Source organism: Callorhinus ursinus, unplaced genomic scaffold (genome assembly GCF_003265705.2).
Source record: "Callorhinus ursinus isolate GAN/ISIS: 27379988/994484 unplaced genomic scaffold, GSC_fseal_2.0 scaffold80, whole genome shotgun sequence".
NCBI classification, from domain to species: Eukaryota; Metazoa; Chordata; class Mammalia; order Carnivora; family Otariidae; genus Callorhinus; species Callorhinus ursinus.
Window position 1 is genome coordinate 1,652,493 of NW_027397142.1, and position 17,543 is coordinate 1,670,035.

Below are 17,543 nucleotides of genomic sequence, written 5' to 3' on the forward strand. Positions count from 1 at the left end.
ATGCCCACCTGAGGTCTGGTTGTATCAAGAGTGAAGGCAGCAGGTAAATGTATTTTTTCCACACGTGCATGTGAAATTTTGCCTTTTGTATTTTTGGTCTTGTAAACCTATTGAAATCTAAAGCATTCCTTGGTAGTAGCATTAAAGTAATGGCCACAGAGTTTGTCATACCTTTAATATTAGTAAGCTGGGGGCCTTACTCATCATTCTTGCTATAAATGTCTAAACCGTGGTGCTCTTCTGACCTTTTGAGGTAAGTGGTAAATGTAACTTGGCTCACGTGGAGATATAACTTCCGTGTATCATTGTTTTATGACCCCAAATCAATGCACTTGTCTTTTGTCTGTTGTAGACAGTGGCAGGGAATCGTCCCGCGAGGTTTCACACGGACATATTCTGTCGTGGAAATGACTGTGATTTACCATGAATTCCCAGGGTCCAGTATACGGTCAGAAGGAGCAGCCTCGGAGGGCTTAAATTTACTTGAGCATATCAATAGTTCTTATATTTCCCAGAGAGCGGAAATTGTTTTTGACTTTTACATCAAAATAGGATTAAAAAAAGGGTAAAATGCCCATAAAAATAACCGGGACGAAGGAAAAAGACCTAGGTAGTCATCCTAAACTGTAGACCAGTAGTCACGGTGGTTGGCCTTCGTCTGCCTGTCTGACAGAATTATTAAGAGAGTCGTCAGTTATGCAATTCTCGTCATCAAGAAGGAAGAGAAAGGCCTGCTTCTCAGGTGAAAAAGCTTTTTTTTCTAGTACTAAATTCTAAAAGAAAAATTCACGTGGAACTACACATAGTGAACAGTAGTCATTTAATAGTGTACCAAGTACTATTTTTTTTTTTAATAGTAAATAAAATTTGTTCTTGTAGCGTGCCTCCTCCTCTAAGAGTCCTTGAGGCCACCTCAGTGGACACCAGTGTGCCGGGGAGGGGGGCAGGATAACGTGCACCAAGGTACCTCTTTGATCCAAAGATAAAGCTTTGTTTATTTAAAGGAATTACTGGGCTGCATAGTTTTCAGAGACTATTCCACAAATTCTAGTGTCACTTCTCTTACCTTTTCTGGTATTTTTTAAAAAAGATTTTTTTTTTTTTTTGAGTAATCTCTACACCCAGTACAGGGCTTGAACCCACAATCCCAAGATCAAGAGTTGCACCTCCACTGACTGAGCCAGCCAGATGCCCCTTTTCTTGCATTTTTAAACTTACTTTGAAAAAATTTCAGACTTACTAAAAAACTGCAAGAGTACCAAAAAACACTACTATATATATTTTTTGGGGGGGGGAGGGAGGGAAAGAGAGGGGTAGAGAGGGGCAGGCGTGGAGGGAGGGGCAGAGAGAGACTCTTAAGCGGGCTCCACACTCAGCGTGGAACCCAACGTGGGGCTGGATCTCACAACCTGAGATCATGAAGTGAGCTGAAATCAAGAGTCGGACGCTTAACTGACTGAGCCACCCAGGCGCCCCTGCCTCTACCATATATTCTTCATCCATTTTCACCAACTATTAACGTTTGCTTTAGCATTCTCTGTATGATCTATACATATTATTAGTTTTCTGCACTGTTTGAGAGTAAGTTGCAGATATTGTGCCCTTTTATACCAAAATACTTCAGTGCATGCTAAGAAGAGGGACTTCCTCTTATATAATCAGAGACCAATGATTTGAAGTAAAAAAAGTCGACATTTACGCAGTGGTGTTCTCTAATCCGTTGTCTGGATTCCCATGAATGTTCCCGTCTTGTCTTGTGGACTGTTCTTCCCCTCCCTCGTCCAGCACTGCATCTGTCTTTTAAGTCTCATCCAGCTGGACCAGTCCCTTAGCCTTGTTCTGGTTTTCAGGACATTGACATTTTTGGGAGCCAGCTGCCATGTGTATTGTCCCTCAGTGTCCGCTTGTCTGGTGTTTCCCCATGATAGATTCAGGGTATGCATTTTTGTCAGGAATTTTGTAGAAGCAACGCCCATCTTTCTTGGGGCATCCCACCCGACTCTCCCCACCCCCGGCATTACTGAGATATAACTGACATATAACATTGTGTAAGTTTAAGGTTGTACAACATTTTGATTTGATATATTTATATATTGCAAAATAATTACCACCATAGCTTTAGCTCACACCTCCCTCACATCACATAGTTGCCATTTCTTTTTTGTGGTGAGAACATTTAAGTTTTAGTCTCTTAGCAACTTTCAGGTTTATGATACAGTATTACAGTATATAGGGTATATTACAGTATATAATACCGTGTACAGTATTATAGTCCAGTACATGAGACCCTCTAGTCGGAAGGCTTAAAATAGTGATATGCCTCCTCCTTGATGAAGTTCACTTGGGTTAGTTGGATAGGGTGATGTCCACTAGATATCCTCACTGCATTGTTAATTTTTCCCTTTGTAATTAATGTCATTTATGGAGAGAGATTTTGAGATTATGTAAATGCCTGTTCTTCGTTAAACTTTCACCCATTAGTCTTAGTATCCATTGGTGATTTTTGCCCTAATTGATAATTGCAGTGATGGTGGCCAAATTGTGATTATTTATACTCTAGTGTCATGTCTACATTTATTAGTTAATGTTTTACTCTAAGGGCACACTTTTCCATAGTTCTCATCTATTTATTTATCATTTGTATGGGTTATTATTTTATTCAAAAGGTTGTTCTTACTGTATTTAATGGGTTATTATCTGTTATTGCCATTATTTGTTTTGATGCTTAAATTGTTTGAGATTTGACCAATAAAAGCCCATTCAAACTGTTTGTGGTGTTCTTTAGACATGTCCCTGTCTTTTTTTTTTTTTTTTGAGCATGTTGCTATTATCAATAGACTGCAATGATAGTCTTGTGTGTGCATACATTTTTGTACTTTTTGCTGGGTATCTCTGGGATAGGTTTCTAGAAGTGGGATTTCTGGGTCAAAGAGTCACTGCATATGTAATTTTGCTAGTGGGTGTGAAATCCCACTCAGCAGTGTGTATCCTCACCAGTAATGTATGAAACTGCCTGTGTCCTCTTAACAGACTCACTAACAGAGTATATAGTCAAATTTTTTTTATTTTTACCAATCTAGAGGATAAGAAATATTATAGTTTTAATTTGAATTTCTTCTTATGTGGGAAGATGGGCATCTTTTCATTTGGTTAAGAGACATTTACATTTCTGTATTCTTTCGTGTCATTTCTCTGGCCCATTTTTCCGTGTGTTTTTGGTTTTGTGTTTCTTTGATTTCGGAAGTATTAGGGTGTGTTGGAAGTCCCACAGACCGCTCCTGGCTTCAGCGATTTGCTAGGAGCAATTCCAGGACTGTAGTGAAAAAGTACAAAGCAAAATCAGCCAAGGGAAAAGGCACATGAAGCAGAGTCAGGAGGAAACCAGGAGCAAGCTTCCAGAGTCCTCTCTCACTGGAACCACGCGGACATGCTTCGTCAGTCTCCAGTTCTGACAGCACATCAAGGAAGCTCCTTAAAGACTCCATGCCCAGCGTTGTTGAGGCTGGCCACGGCACCCCTGCCTAGCACATAACAAAATTGCAGAGCCCCAGAGGGAAAGCAGATGTTCAGCTTAAACTATTGTTTGCGTGGTTTAGGCACAGTGAATACCATCGAGGGAATGGCGGGAATCCTCCTGACCGCAGATGCCGCTGAGTGGCCAAGCTTGCAAGCAGGATTTCTAAGGAGTGCCATCTTGGGCCTGTTAACCCTTTTCTGCATGTTGGGGTGTTAGCTCTTGATGATGTAAGTCACAAATACATTTTCCCCATATATCATTTGTCTTTTGCCACGCACAGGTTTTTTAAAGTAATCACATTTATTTATCTTTTTCTTATTGTTTCTAGATTTTGAGTCATAGTTAAGAAAGTCCCCCCCCCATTCCCAGGTTATATGGTGTTTTTTCCTAATGGTTTCATTACCCCCCCATTTGAATCTTTAATGCATTTGGAATGTATCCTGGGATATAGTTTGAGGAAAGGACCCAGCTGGAACTATTTCTGTCTTTTTTCCTTCTGGCTGTGTCTCATTTACCTCAACGTCATTGGTGGAAAACAAACAAAAAACAACAACCCTGTGCTTGGAGATTCTGCCTTTGTCATGTACTAAATTTGTCTGTGCAGTTGTGTTTATTTCTAGATTTTGTTTCGAGTTGCATTAATCTATTCGTATGCCACCGCCACCACAGAGTTTTAATTACTGAGGCTTTAGAATGATTTCATACCTGCTGGGGCTGGCCTCTCCTACGTGTCCCTTTCCTTTTTTAGGGCTTTCTGGTAAATTTGTGCTTGTTGTTCCTCCTAATGAACTTAAACTCAGCTTCTCTAGTTCCACAGGGAGAATGCCTGATGGTATTTTTATTTGGATTCTATTAAATTTATAAGTTAATTTAATGAGGACCATCATCTTTGCGATGGTGAGTCCTCCCATGGAAGAACATGGCATCTCCTTCCATGAGATCACGTCTGTTTTGTGTCTTTTAGGAATCCTGTGTTAACCTCAGGTGGATTTCTTGTTAGGTTTACACCTAAGTATGTGATTTCTGTTTTGCTCTCATAAATGGTATCTTCTTTTTCATTACGTTTTCTGTTTTTCTTCAATACATTAAGGCTCTTAGTTTTTTTGTGTCAATTTTGTAACCTACTTTACAAAATACTCTTAGGTTGTATGAATTTTTCCCTTGATCTTTAAGGTTTTCCAGATATGGAATCTTTGGCAAACAGAGAGGGTTTTACCCCTTCCTTTTTATTGGTAGGAACTCTTATTTGCGTTTTTTTGACACACTGCAGTGACCATTACCTCCAAAATAATGTTAAATAGGAATGGAGTTAGTGGGCATTATTCTTTTGTTCTTTACTTTAGTGTGGCAGCTTCTGGTGTTTCTAAAATAAGATGCTGACCTACGGAATGGGAGAAGATACTCACAAATGACATATTGGATAAAGGGCTGGTATCCAAAATCTACAAAGAACTTATCAAACTCAACAGCGAAAAACCCAAAAATCCACTAAGGAAATGGTAAGAAGACATGAACAGACATTTCTCCAAAGAAGACAAACAATTGGCTTACAGACACATGAAAAAATGCTTCACATCACTTGGCATTAGGGAAATGCAAATCAAAACTACAATGAGATACCACCTCACAGCAGTCAGAATGGCTAAAATTAACAAGACAGGAAACGACACATGTTGGCGAGGATGCGGAGAAAGGGGAAGCCTCCTACTCTGTTGGTGGGAATGCAAGCTGGTGCAGCCACTCTGGAAAAACAGTATGGAGGTTTCTCAAAAAGGTAAAAATAGAGCTACCCTATGACCCAGCAATTGCACTACTAGGTATTTAATACAAAGGATACAAACATAGTGATCCAAAGGGACACCTGCACCCCAATGCTTATAGCAGCAATGTCCACAACAGCCAAAATATGGAAAGAGCTAAGATGTCTATTGACAGATGAATGGATAAAGAAGATGTGATATATATCTACAATGGTATATTACTCAGCCATCAAAAAGAATGAAATCTTGCAATTTGTAACAATGTGGATGGAACTAGAGGGTATTATGCTAAGTGAAATAAGTCAGTCAGATAAAGACAACCACATGATTTTACTCATGTGGAATTTAAGAAACAAAACAGATGAACATAGGGGAATGGAAGGAAAAAAAATGAGATTAAATCAGAGAGGGAGACAAACCTTGAGAGACTCTTAACTCTAGGGAACAAACTGAGGGTTGCTGAAGGGGAGGTGGGGGGATGGGGTAACTGGGGGATGGACATTAAGGAGGGCATGTGATGTGATGAGCACTGGGTGTTATGTGCAACTGATGAATCCCTGGATTCTACCTCTGAAACTATACACTGTATGTTAACTAAATTAAATTTAAATAAAAAAGATGCTGGCTTTTGGACCACTGCTGCTGCTGCTGTGTGTGTGCATGTATCATGTTAGTAGTCCATTTCTATTTTTTTGGAATGTTTATATGGGTGTTGGACGTTGTCACATACTTTTATCATAAATGGAACATGTAGTTTCTTCCTAATCCAGTTAATATGATGGGTTGTATTAATGGATTTCCTCATAGTGAACCACTCTTGCATTCTGGGATAATCCCCGTTTGATCATGATGCATTATTTTTTGCTGTGTAGGTAGATTGTGTTTGTTAATGTTTTATTTGGGTTTTTGCATCGGTATAAGTGTGAGTGATTTATAGTTTGGTTTTTTGGTGGAATCCCTGTCAGATTTTGAGATCAGTGTCACACTCTGTTCATAAAGAAATTAAGAAATTTCCCTTCTCTTTCCGTGCTCTGGAGTAGTCTGTTGTAGTATTGGGATTACCTGAGTTTGAAGGTCTTGGTAGAATTACCCCAAGAAACTGTCTGGATGGACTTAGTGCTTGCTTGTAGGGAGACTTCTGCTACTCATCCTATTTCTTAAAAGCCTGTTGGACGTTCCATCTCAAGTGGAATCAATTTTTTTGTGTTGTATTTGTCCAAAAAATTTTCATTTCATCTAGATTTTTCAAATGTATATAGTAGCCTCATGATTTAAAAAAATGTCTTCTGCATTTATGGTTATTTTCCCTTTTGTCACTCAAATTTATGTGTTTTGTTCTCATCCTTTTTCTTGGTTGACCTAGTGACTTGTCTTGTGCGTCTTTTTTCAAAGAATGAGCTTTGGGGTTTACTTACTGGTTTTGTGATTTTTCTGTTTTTTGACTCATTTATGCTGCTTTTATCTTTATTTGTTTTCTGCTTTCCTTTGTTTTTGTCTGTTTTTGAATTGGATGTTATATTCATTTTTATTTTTTCCTTTAATTGAAGGTAGTTAATACTACAGAATTTTGGCTGCTATATCTTAAGCTGTATGTATCCCTTAGATTTAAATGTATTTTTCTTTTGAGTTTCACCCACAACTAGTATTTCTATACTAGCGTGTTTTAAAATTTTCAGGTACAAAGGCCTGTTTATTTCTTTAATTTTGTTTTTAATTTCTGGTGTTATTGCAGCATGTTCAGAGAGTGCTGTTTGCTTTATTTCTATTCTTTGGACTTGATGGTGTCTAAGACGCAGTCCGTTCTGCGCATGTTCTGCTTGTACGCGAAGATCTGTTCTCTGTTAGTGTGTTCAGAGTTCGACGTGAGCTGCCTTACGCGTGGTGTTATTTACGTCTTGCAGTTTTTTCCCCACTTACTGTGTGTTGGGCTGAGAGTGGCTTGTTAGGTCTTCTGTCATTATTTCCCCTTGCTTTGTGAAGGTCCGGTACTGCTGCCTCATGGGGTGTCTCCCCCAGCTGTTGCTGTAGCATGGTGATGGCATCCTGTGTCTGGGGGCCTTTCGGGCTCCTGAGAGTCTGAGATCTGCTTTGCCAGAAAGTAAAAGGATGGTCCAATACATACCAAACAGATGCAAACCAACAGAACGCAGGAGTATTATTTAAACACAATGTAAAAAGTTTTGATAAAAATTTAGACTTTATCTCAGAGTAATATGCACGCTACTTAAGAGTCAAGTAATGCTCAGAGGCTAATGTGCAGACATGGGCTGCTGTCCTGCCTGCTGTTCTGTCTTTGCCCAGAAACGGCTACTTTCAGCTTTTCATTCTGTGTCTTCCAGCATTTATGGATTTCCGTGTTTCTAAATAATGGGCATGTGGATCTATCTTTTGATTATCAGTTTTTCACGTTATCTGTTAATTTACTGTTGTTAGATGATGGTGTCTCTCATCCTGCCTTTGCCCTGTTTCTCCTCTCCTGTTCTCCCGGTAGAGATACATTATGACATTTTCTGCTTAATTTGTGATCACTGTTTATGTTACTGTGGCTGTGCAAGTGCATGTCCTCATTCATGAAAGCGTGCCATAGTATTTTTTTCTCTTGAATTTTGTTGTTATGGAACTTAATGATTGCCTTCTTTGTTTTGTTTTCTTTGTATCCACTGCTAATTATTTTCCATATTTTCAAGTAGCCACCTTCTCAGCACAGTTTTCCGTAAGGCTAATCACATTACACACCCTACCAGAGTATGTTTGTTTTTGGAGACCTCCGCTTTGCAGACCTCTGTCCTCCTCTCTGGGGTGGTTGCTTCCCAGGCCTGCCACACAGCCCCGGACTTTCCTTATAACCTTACAATCTTCTAGGCCTTTCCTTTGCCTTTCTGCTGGATTGAGTGTGTTTCCCAAGTGCATTCCTTCCTGCTCTCTGCTTTGCTCCCTGCTGGTGGTCCTCCAGTAGCCAGCTTTGTGGAGCAGGGAAGGTAACCCAGTGGTGCAGGGGTTCGTGGTGAGTGCCTTTGCTGTGCCCGGGTCCTGAGCCTCATGGCTACCCCTCTGACCCATGCACGTTTGTCATCCTGGCGTCTCCTGCCATTGTTCTGAGGGTTCACGAACCTCTCTCCTGTGTGTCTGTTCCATGTCTTCTTTTTTTGGTTTTCTCCTTTGTTTTGGTAGAGGGCATCCTCCAGTAGCTTTCTGGGAAAGGACATGTGGGAGGTAAATTTTAAAATGTCTTGCTTTTCTGAAATGTTTTATCTCTAATCCCTCACTTGGTTGATTGTTAGAGTGTAGTATTCAGTGTTGGAAATAATTTTCCTTCAGAATTTTTAAGACGCTGATTCTTTGTTTTCTTGCTTCTGGTTTTGCTGCTGAGAAGACTGAAGACTTTGTAAATGACTTTGACGCCCCCATTCTCCTCTCTGGGAGCTTTTAGGATTTCCTCCTTGTCACTGGTTTCTGAAATTTCACAACAACGTGCCTTGAAGTGGGTTTGTGTTCCTCTGTTGTGCTGGGCATTTTGTGAGCTCCTTCAGTCTGGAAATGAGCATCTTTGAATTCTGGATAATTCTTTTAGATTATTTCTTCCTCCGCTGTGTGTGTGTGTGTGTGTGTGTGTGTGTGTGTGTGTGTGTGTGTCCCGTGCTCATGTGCACGCTTTCTGCAACTCCTGTGGTTTCTGTGTAGAATTCTTGGGCTGTCTCTCTGCTTTTCTTGTCTCTCTCGTTTCCCGTCATCTGGTCCTGGTCCCTTCCAGGATGCGCCTTGTCTCCTTAGCCCTTCTCTTCAGTGTTTCCATTCTGCTCTTACTTTCAGTTTCCAAGAATTCCTTTTGTTTCCTAAATGTTCGTTTACTAATAGCCTCTCATTTTGTTTCTTGGATATGGTCTCTTCTCATAGGGTTTTGAGGATGGTGGTGGTTTTTGGTGGTTGTGTTGGTGGGGTCTCTCCCTACGTAGGTTTTGTTTCTTCTAAGTTGGGTTTTGATTTGTGTGCTTTCATCTCTATTTTGTGGTAGAGGCTTTCCTCAGATGTTGGTAATTTCTGGCTGCCCGCTCATGATGAAGAGTCACTGGACTCACAATGTGTAGATTTGCTTATTGATTTTGAGCTTCACCAGGGGTGATATGGGCAGGTTGTTTGTTGTGGAGTCTCCTGGCATTAGGGTCTTTCGATCTTTCTTTTTGAACTGGTCATTTCCCCAGAGACTGTACCTGGGATCCTCTGCTTGGTGGGCCGGGCCTGGGTGCTGGTGTTCTGAGAACTGAAAGGGGGAGAGAGGGGAGGGCGTGGGAGAAGGTATCTGAGCCATCAGCGTTTACACTGGATGCAGTCGGGAGGGCCCTTGTTGTCAGGATGGTGCTGGCTTCCCCCAGGCCCAGTGACTTGGAGTCCAGAGACCCTTTGCTTTACCGTCTCCAGCGAATCAGCTTCTGGAGAATGCTGGCGTCAGGGGGGAGCTGCGGCCCCCAGCGCGGGGCGGGGGAGGGGAATCTCAGCCGGGCCCCCTGATTTGGGCCCTTCGGTCTCACCTCCACAGGCCCCTGTGCAGCTACCCATTCTGGAACCGTTAAGGATGCAGGCATGTGTGCTGGGCTGGTTCTCAGCTTGGCCTCTGCCTGTTTTTTTCTCTCAAAGCCTGTTACCGCTGATCTTACGCTTTCCAGAACCAAACCTTTGCTTGTCGCCTCTTCTTCTTCTCTTCCTACTGTTGTGGTTTAATACATCTTTCAAAAAATCACTTTGCTTTGATTTTAGTGGGGCTTTGGGATGGAGTGAAATAATTATATATTTAGTCCACCATTTTAATCTGAAAGTTAGAGTTCACTTTATAATGACCAAAATCCACAAAAAGACCATACCTCATGGTTTTATATTGACCAAACACAGATCAAAAAATGCTGCTTATAGAAGGACAAATGAACAAGTGTATTCAGTAATGTAAAATTCACAGATCACATAGACAAAAAAAAAAGGATATTGGATTTAGATAAAATAACTAGTAAATTTGAAGTTATATATTGAACTTTTTGTCCTATAAACAGAGACTACCCTTTTCTATTCAGTAACCCAAGGAATGTTTGAAGAACTTGATCGTGTATTAATTTACAGTATATAGTGTAGAGAGGATGTGTATTATTTAGAAACTGTAATTGAGATCTGGGGATAACTTTAGTTTTATCGGAACCATATTCTAAGGCAGGTGTAGTCACTTTTTAAAAACTGAAAACCTTAGGAAGGAGTAGAGCTATTTTGGCTGGAGTTTGGGGTTTTAAGACTGGACCTCATAAGGGGTCTCAACCAAAAGAACCTCCCCACAGGATACAGTTTGAAAAACACTGTTCTAGGATGTGACATTTCCACTTTTAAACATAGATTAATTGAGCTTAAGTTGTCACCTTCTGCTCTAGACACATGGTTGTAGGAGGAATTTTAACTATATATAAATATGTTGAGTTGACAGTAGTCAGATTAATTCTCTTGACGGCAGAATTGAAAAGTCTGTGTGTTACTGCTGTGGAAAAATAGTGGCGTTTAACAGAAGAGTGAAAGAAGCTTTGTACCAGGGCTGTTTAAAATGTTTGGGGCAAATGAGGATATACTGTATTTACAGAAAGAGACTCTGGAAGGGTACGTAAGAATAGGAGGCGGTGGAAGGCAGAAGTGGGGTGGGCGGTATAGGCCTGGGAGTGAGACTTCTTAATGGATACCTTTCTATGGTGTTTCGAAGTCTGAACTAGGAGGACATACTTGTGTATGAGGTGGAGTGGTGACTGTGGGTTTTGCTCTATGCAGCTCCTCATTATGTTGGCATGTGAGAAAGACTTTCAGGCCAGGGGATGCACGGAAGTAGCCCTGAGCTTGGGAATGTGGCATAGTTTATGTTTTTTTGAGAAGGGTGCCTACCTTTACTATGCCGGCTATCCTTTTGGAAGAGAGTGTTCAAACAAACAAAAAATCAAGGGCTTTTAACATAAAAGTTGTTAGTCTTGATTCCTTATGTACATTGGGAAAATTTGATTGACATAGCTCTTCCCATTTGGATGAAAAGATATACATAGAACTGGAAGAGAAACTATGAAATTTTAGTATAGCGAGGGACTTTCAAAGTAGAAACTACACAGGAAGTTATTCAGGAAGATAATTGGTAGATTTGATCGTCTAAACTGTCAACAGTTATATTCCAGGAAATGTGTAACTGGGAAAAATTGGTGATGTATAAGAGCAAGGATTCATATCCTCAGGACATAAGGATTTGCACAAATTGATAAGGTACTAAAGCTCTAGTAGAAAATTAAGGGTAGTATGTGGAAAAATATAGATGGCTCATACACCTCAAATAACATTTTTAAAAAAGATGTATTTATTTATTAGAGTGTGCATGTGTGCAGGGCGAGGGGCAGAGGGAGAGAAACTCAAGCAGACTCTGCCCGGAGTGTGGGCTCTCGCTGGGCTTGATCTCACAACCCTGAAATCGTGACTTTTGAAGTCAAGAGTCGGGTACTCAACCAACTGAGCCATCCAGGAGCCCCTCAACATTTAATAGTAACAAAAAAAATTATCAAATAATGGACCCTTTTACTTTTTGAATTAGAAATTTTTTCTGGAAATGGTAATATTTAATATTTTCTGGAAATGATAATATTTAACATTAGGTAGGGATTATTATTATTTACCTTTTACAGATGAAGAAACTGAAGTATGGAGGGATTAATTTGCTTGCCTAAAGTCACATAGTGCTGTGTTTTGAACCCAGCATTGCCAGCCCCATTAAACTCCCTCACATCATAAATATGTACTGTTTCAAACAGTACATATTGCCTATCTGTGTGTGGCAGTAACATAAATCTCCATTTTTGATGGCTGTAGAGCATTTATGGAATTATTATGATTTACTTAATATGTCCTGTGTTGATGCATTTGGGTGTTTTTCTAGCGCTTTGTTGTTGTTTTGCTATTATAATGCTGCAGTGAACATTTTTTGTTCCTGTCTTTGCCTACATCTAAAAGTGCTGCTGTGGGGTAAATTCCCAGAAATGTGCTATTTGGACAACAGAGGATATGCATTTAAAATTCTGATAGATAATGTGAAACTTCCCTGTATAATGACTCTTCAGGCTTTTACTGCCACCCATGTATAATTTACCACCACTTTCTTTAGTATTGGCCCAGAGGTTGAATGGTCTTGAAACCAATTTGTAGGTGAATTTAATGCTATTTGACATTTCTTAAAAAAATATCACTCTTCCTGTGTAAGAGTAAGGCCCGTCTCAGTTTATTTGCCTGTTTGTGTATCGAGAGTCCTTCGCACACATCCCTCTCCCCATCTCCGTATCTCCCTCCTCTGTGTCGTTTAGTCTTGAAGATAATATGATACTGTGTTGTTGCCGTTGTGAATGGGATCTTTTCACTCAGTGTGTATTCTCACTTCTCATCAGGTAGGAAAGTTGTTGATTTTTGTCTATTTATGTAGTAACTGGCCATCTTACTGAATTCCCTATTTCCTTTAATTTTCTACTTAATTTCCTTAGATAGTCCAGTCTGCAATTATCATTTATAAATAAATTTTTGTCTTCTCCTTCCCAGTGTTACTCCTTTTATTTAGTTCTTTGTGATTTGTACTGTCTAGTGATTTCTTTCTTTTTTTAAAAGATTTTATTTATTTGACAGAGAGAAACACAGCGAGAGAGGGAGCACAAGCAGGGGGCGTGGGAGAGGGGGAAGCAGGCTTCCCGCGGAGCAGGGAGCCCGACGCGGAGCTTGATCCCAGGACCCCGGGATCACTACTGAGCCCCCCAGGCGCCCCCTGTCTAGTGATTTCTAAGCACGTTGACCATCAGAACCATGGGGTTGGGATAGGAGATGTTAAAAATACAGGTGCCCAGGCTCCTTCTCTGGAGATTCCCATCAGTGATTTTGGGGTGGGTACTGGGAGTATGTATTTTAGAAGTTACCCTGATGATCTGTTCAGAAGGTTTGGTACATTTTTTCTGGAAGCCTACCCAGGTGAACTTAAACTTGCCATGCTGCAATAAAAAAAAAAATCAATTTGAAATCTGATTTCTAATAGGTAAACATTTTGAGGAATATTTTGAGGACCGGGGCCATGCTTTTCCCCTCCCTTCTTAGTATCCTCATGGTATGCCTACTACATGTTTCTAGCTAGGAAACTGGGATTAAAAAAAAATGCTTCTTTGTTTTCATAAATGGTGTCTTGAACATGGTCCATATTTTTTTTTAAAGCAGTTTCATTATTTTCTTTTTTCTTTTTTTTCTTTTTCTTTTATTTTTTTTTAAAGATTTTATTTATTTGAGAGAGAGAGAATGAGAGAGAGAGAGAAAGCACATGAGGAGGGGAGGGTCAGAGGGAGAAGCAGACTCCCTGCCGAGCGGGGAGCCCGATGCGGGACTCGATCCAGGGACTCCAGGATCATGACCTGAGCCGAAGGCAGTCGCTTAACCAACTGAGCCACCCAGGCGCCCATCTTTTTTTTTTTTTTTTTTAAAGATTTTATTTATTTATTTGACAGAGAGACAGCGAGAGAGGGAACACAAGCAGGGGGAGTGGGAAAGGGAGAAGCAGGCTTCCTGCCGAGCAGGGAGTCCGATGTGGGGCTCAATCCCAGGACCCTGAGATCATGACCTGAGCCGAAGGCAGTTGCTTAACCAACTGAGCCACCCAGGCGCCCCAAACAGGGTCCATATTTAATAGTTGTGTTTTACTTGGGTTTTTTTTTTTTTTTGGTTCTGCTCTTTATATAGTTGAACTGTTATAAGATTACCTATAATGGAGCATGCCAGTCTAGTATTGGATTGTCCTCCTGGGAGAGGATTATAGGGTGAGCACTTGTTAGGTTACATTTGCAGTGTTACACTTAATATGTTCTCTTTAAAGTTTGGTGTGAGCCTGGGTTGATAAAGGTTTTATTAAAATTTTAAATTTGAATGTCTCTTTAAAGAAATCTTGTTAGACATTCATTACATTGTGATTATTCAAAGTAACGAAACCTCAAGTGTATTTGATGCTCTATAAGGAGTAGCAGAAAAAATCTAAAGATACTAAGTTACGTTAAGTGACCTGAAGAGTTTATACTTTTGCCATTGTTTTTAATGGCTTCAGTTTTGGTAGGAGATAGGGAGGATCTCATAGTAATTTGTTTATACGTAGAAACATTAATATGTCTTAATGTTAGTTTGCCTCAGTCATGAAAATCATTTGCTTAATGTTACTGATGCTCCGTTACCTGTGTGACTCGATGACAGAAGGCCTCCCTTGAAGGCTGTCTGTCCGGGAGAGCGTTGCACCTTCAGGATCTCAGCATTCCAGCCACGATCGGCGAGTGGCGCGAAGTGGTGGTATCATCAGTATTCAATTGAATTTTGGAGCTGTGAGTCTAAATGTGCACCAGCCCATTTCTGCAGTCTGACCTTTTGCTGCTCTGGGTTACATGTAGTTCATGATTGCAGGGTACAAGACACAGTTGCAGAAGGATAGCTGGTATCTGCTGGGTTTACCATTTGTGCATTTCATTTCCACCACAGTGCAAAGGAGTGTGTCTGTGGTGTATAGACTCGTGTACAGCAGAAAGACTGAACACAGCCACAGACCATACCATGGGTGTGTTTTCTGAGCTTTTCAAAATTTTAAATTAAGAAATATTTCAAACGTACAGAAAAATAACAACAGTAAAAAAATAAAACTTATGTAGATAGCACTGTTCTAGTGCTTTCTGTTTCCCTATTTATACACAAAACTCACCCTAGGAAATAGGTTGTATTATTATCCCCATTTTACAGATGGAGAAACTGAGATACAGATAGGTAAAGTAGCTTGCTCAAAGTCACACATTTGGCAAAAAACAGAACTGGGACGTGAACCTGAGCAGTCTCATGCCAGAGTGCATGGTTTTAACCAATACAACACACTCTTGACTTTCAGATATACAAAAAATAGTAGAAATGATACTTAGCACCTAATTTTAAAAAGTGTTAATATTTTATTGTATTTGTTTCAGGTTTTTCTTTTCTTTTTTTGAAAATAACCTCATCACAGAAACAACTGTTTTCTCACCTCTAAAATTAAAGATTATGCTAGATGATGGGTCTGGTCTTTTGTGGCCCCATCACCTTGTGTTTCTGACTTTAAGCATCCCCCTTTCCAACGCCGCTCCTTTGCCCAGCAGTTGGACAGCAATGACCTTTCCTTACATTGGTAAGAGCTCACTGAGCAGATCTCTGTGGAGTGCCTGCCATGTGCCAGGCACAGTGCCAGGGGTGCAGGTGCAATCAGGAAAAAGGACTACGTTCTGTCATCATACGACTTGAAATCTCACAGTGCGGGGAGGCAGATTAAGCGCAAGCTGTGTATTTTTGGGGGGTGGGTGATGTGGCCTTTTAAAAACCATAGTCTTAAATTTGAGGATTTTAGTGTTTCTGACCTTGCTAGGCTTCTTTAGCCTTGGGTCAGCAATTCAGTTTATTTGTATTTATTGTCTGGAAGATACTTCCAGAATGATGGTTGAATTGGGAATTTTTAGAAGTTTAGTATATGTTGCCTGCCTTCTGGAAAGTCCCCGGCTCTGGGTTGGCTTTGAAACCTCCCTCTGGGTCTGGTGAGCCCTGGAGTGGGGTCCACTTGGTTTGTGTGTCTGGGAATTTGTGGAACTTGGGGGGCTCTCAGATGGGTCTTGGAAACTTCTTGTGGGGCCTGTTGGGTTTCAGAGCCTAGCTCGCCCAGGTTCTTGTGGCACCAAGACGTCAGATCCTTGGAGACTGAGCAGTAAGGCATGATTTAAATGGAGCTAACTTGCTGTTTTTGGCTCACCAAAGCTTATTCATTCACTGTGTGTTCAAAAATAGTAAAATTAGCATATGGTAAAATACATTGAAAAACCATAAAATTAATTTATTAGAATTTGGAATGTATGCCACATCAAAAATTTTTAGTATCGAGCATCTTGAAATAATTTATAAAATAGAATGAATTAATAAAGTTACTTTCAACACTGCTGGGGGGTATTTTTCTTCATTACAAGCATTACTGCGGAACGATGGCTCAGTTGTCCAGACTTTACTGTTCGTTACAGTAAAGCCTAATAAGAAAGGAAGAGCTGATGAGTCTTTTCGGTTTTCAATTTTTTATTTCCAGCAGATGGTTCTCAGTGGTGGTCCCCCCCCACCACTTTTTTTTTATTTAAGGGATTAGCAAATGCTTTTGGAACAGATAGTAGTATTTTGGCATTTGTTTTAGTTAAGACTTTTGGAATCCATCACACAGAGTATCTTGACAGAAAATGGGCTCCTTCTGAAATGAGATGATAAAGAGATGCTCCTGTCAGATATTCTCAGGAGGTGGCAGTAACTGTTTCTAGACATATGCCATGACATTTTCAGAAAATTATATAATCATTTTTAACCTCCCCCCCCAAAAAAAGTTCATGAAGTTTGAGAAGTAAGTGCACTTCTTTGAGAGCCGGCTCTGGGATTTAGCCTGCATATTTAGATTGGGTTTTTTTTTCCTTTTTTCCCTGTTCGCCAGCTGCTCGGCTTTGGGCAGCTGGACTAACTCCCCAGTGCCTCGGTGTTCTCATCTGCTAAATAGGGCTAAGAGTTACTTTCTCTGCTGGGTTTTTATAAAAAGTACAAGAGTGTAAAAGCACTTGTCAAGTTGGTAGGGATACACAAATGTGATGTATGTGTTAATGCATGTGTGCAAGATTTTCCCCAGTAGAAACGAGCATAACATATTATGTTTTAATAACAGCTTGCTTATCTGAAATTAGGCTTTGATTCTCAGCATAAGCTTTTTATTTTTATTTTTTTTAAATTTCAAGTGACTGTTTTGAGGCTTGATATTTTCAGACTTGGAGAGCTTATAATAGAAGACGCTAATGGGATCCAGGGGAGAGTATTATTGTCTAAACCTGTGTTGATGACTTTGTGCTTTTAGGTACACCAAGCTTGGCTACGCAGGCAACACTGAGCCACAGTTCATTATTCCTTCATGTAAGTACAGCCCCACCCTTGCGTTTCTAAAGGATTGGGGTTCTCAACATTCTGATTGTTTTTCAAGGCATATTAATTGACTTGCCACCTGCTTTTAGAAGACTGTTCTGGTGACCGGGGAGGATTATTAATGTTGACACACCTAGTGGCTGAATACTGCTGTGGACTGTACCTGCGGCCTACAAAGCCCCCGACTTTCTGACCCTCTGATTGTCTTCTGATAAGCCCCTTGTCACTGTCATTGGAGTTTCCGCCTGGCTGGTTGG

At 40.4% G+C, this 17,543-nt stretch overlaps 1 protein-coding gene across 9 annotated transcripts in view; it reads left to right on the top strand.

The window, feature by feature from the left end:
• Positions 1-5,022: 5,022 nt before the first annotated feature.
• Positions 5,023-17,543, top strand: part of ACTR3B (actin related protein 3B) — a 238,026-nt gene continuing 225,505 nt past the window's right edge. For 4 of the 9 annotated variants that reach the window (XM_073887523.1, XM_073887525.1, XM_073887524.1 and 1 more), the window contains exon 1: positions 5,023-5,291. In XM_073887523.1, the coding sequence (XP_073743624.1) occupies positions 5,027-5,291 (265 nt within the window). In that variant the 5' untranslated portion in view covers positions 5,023-5,026. Of the gene's footprint in view, positions 5,292-17,221; positions 17,278-17,543 lie in introns of all 9 variants that reach the window. The other 5 variants (XM_073887530.1, XM_073887531.1, XM_073887529.1 and 2 more) reach the window with 4 other exon arrangements.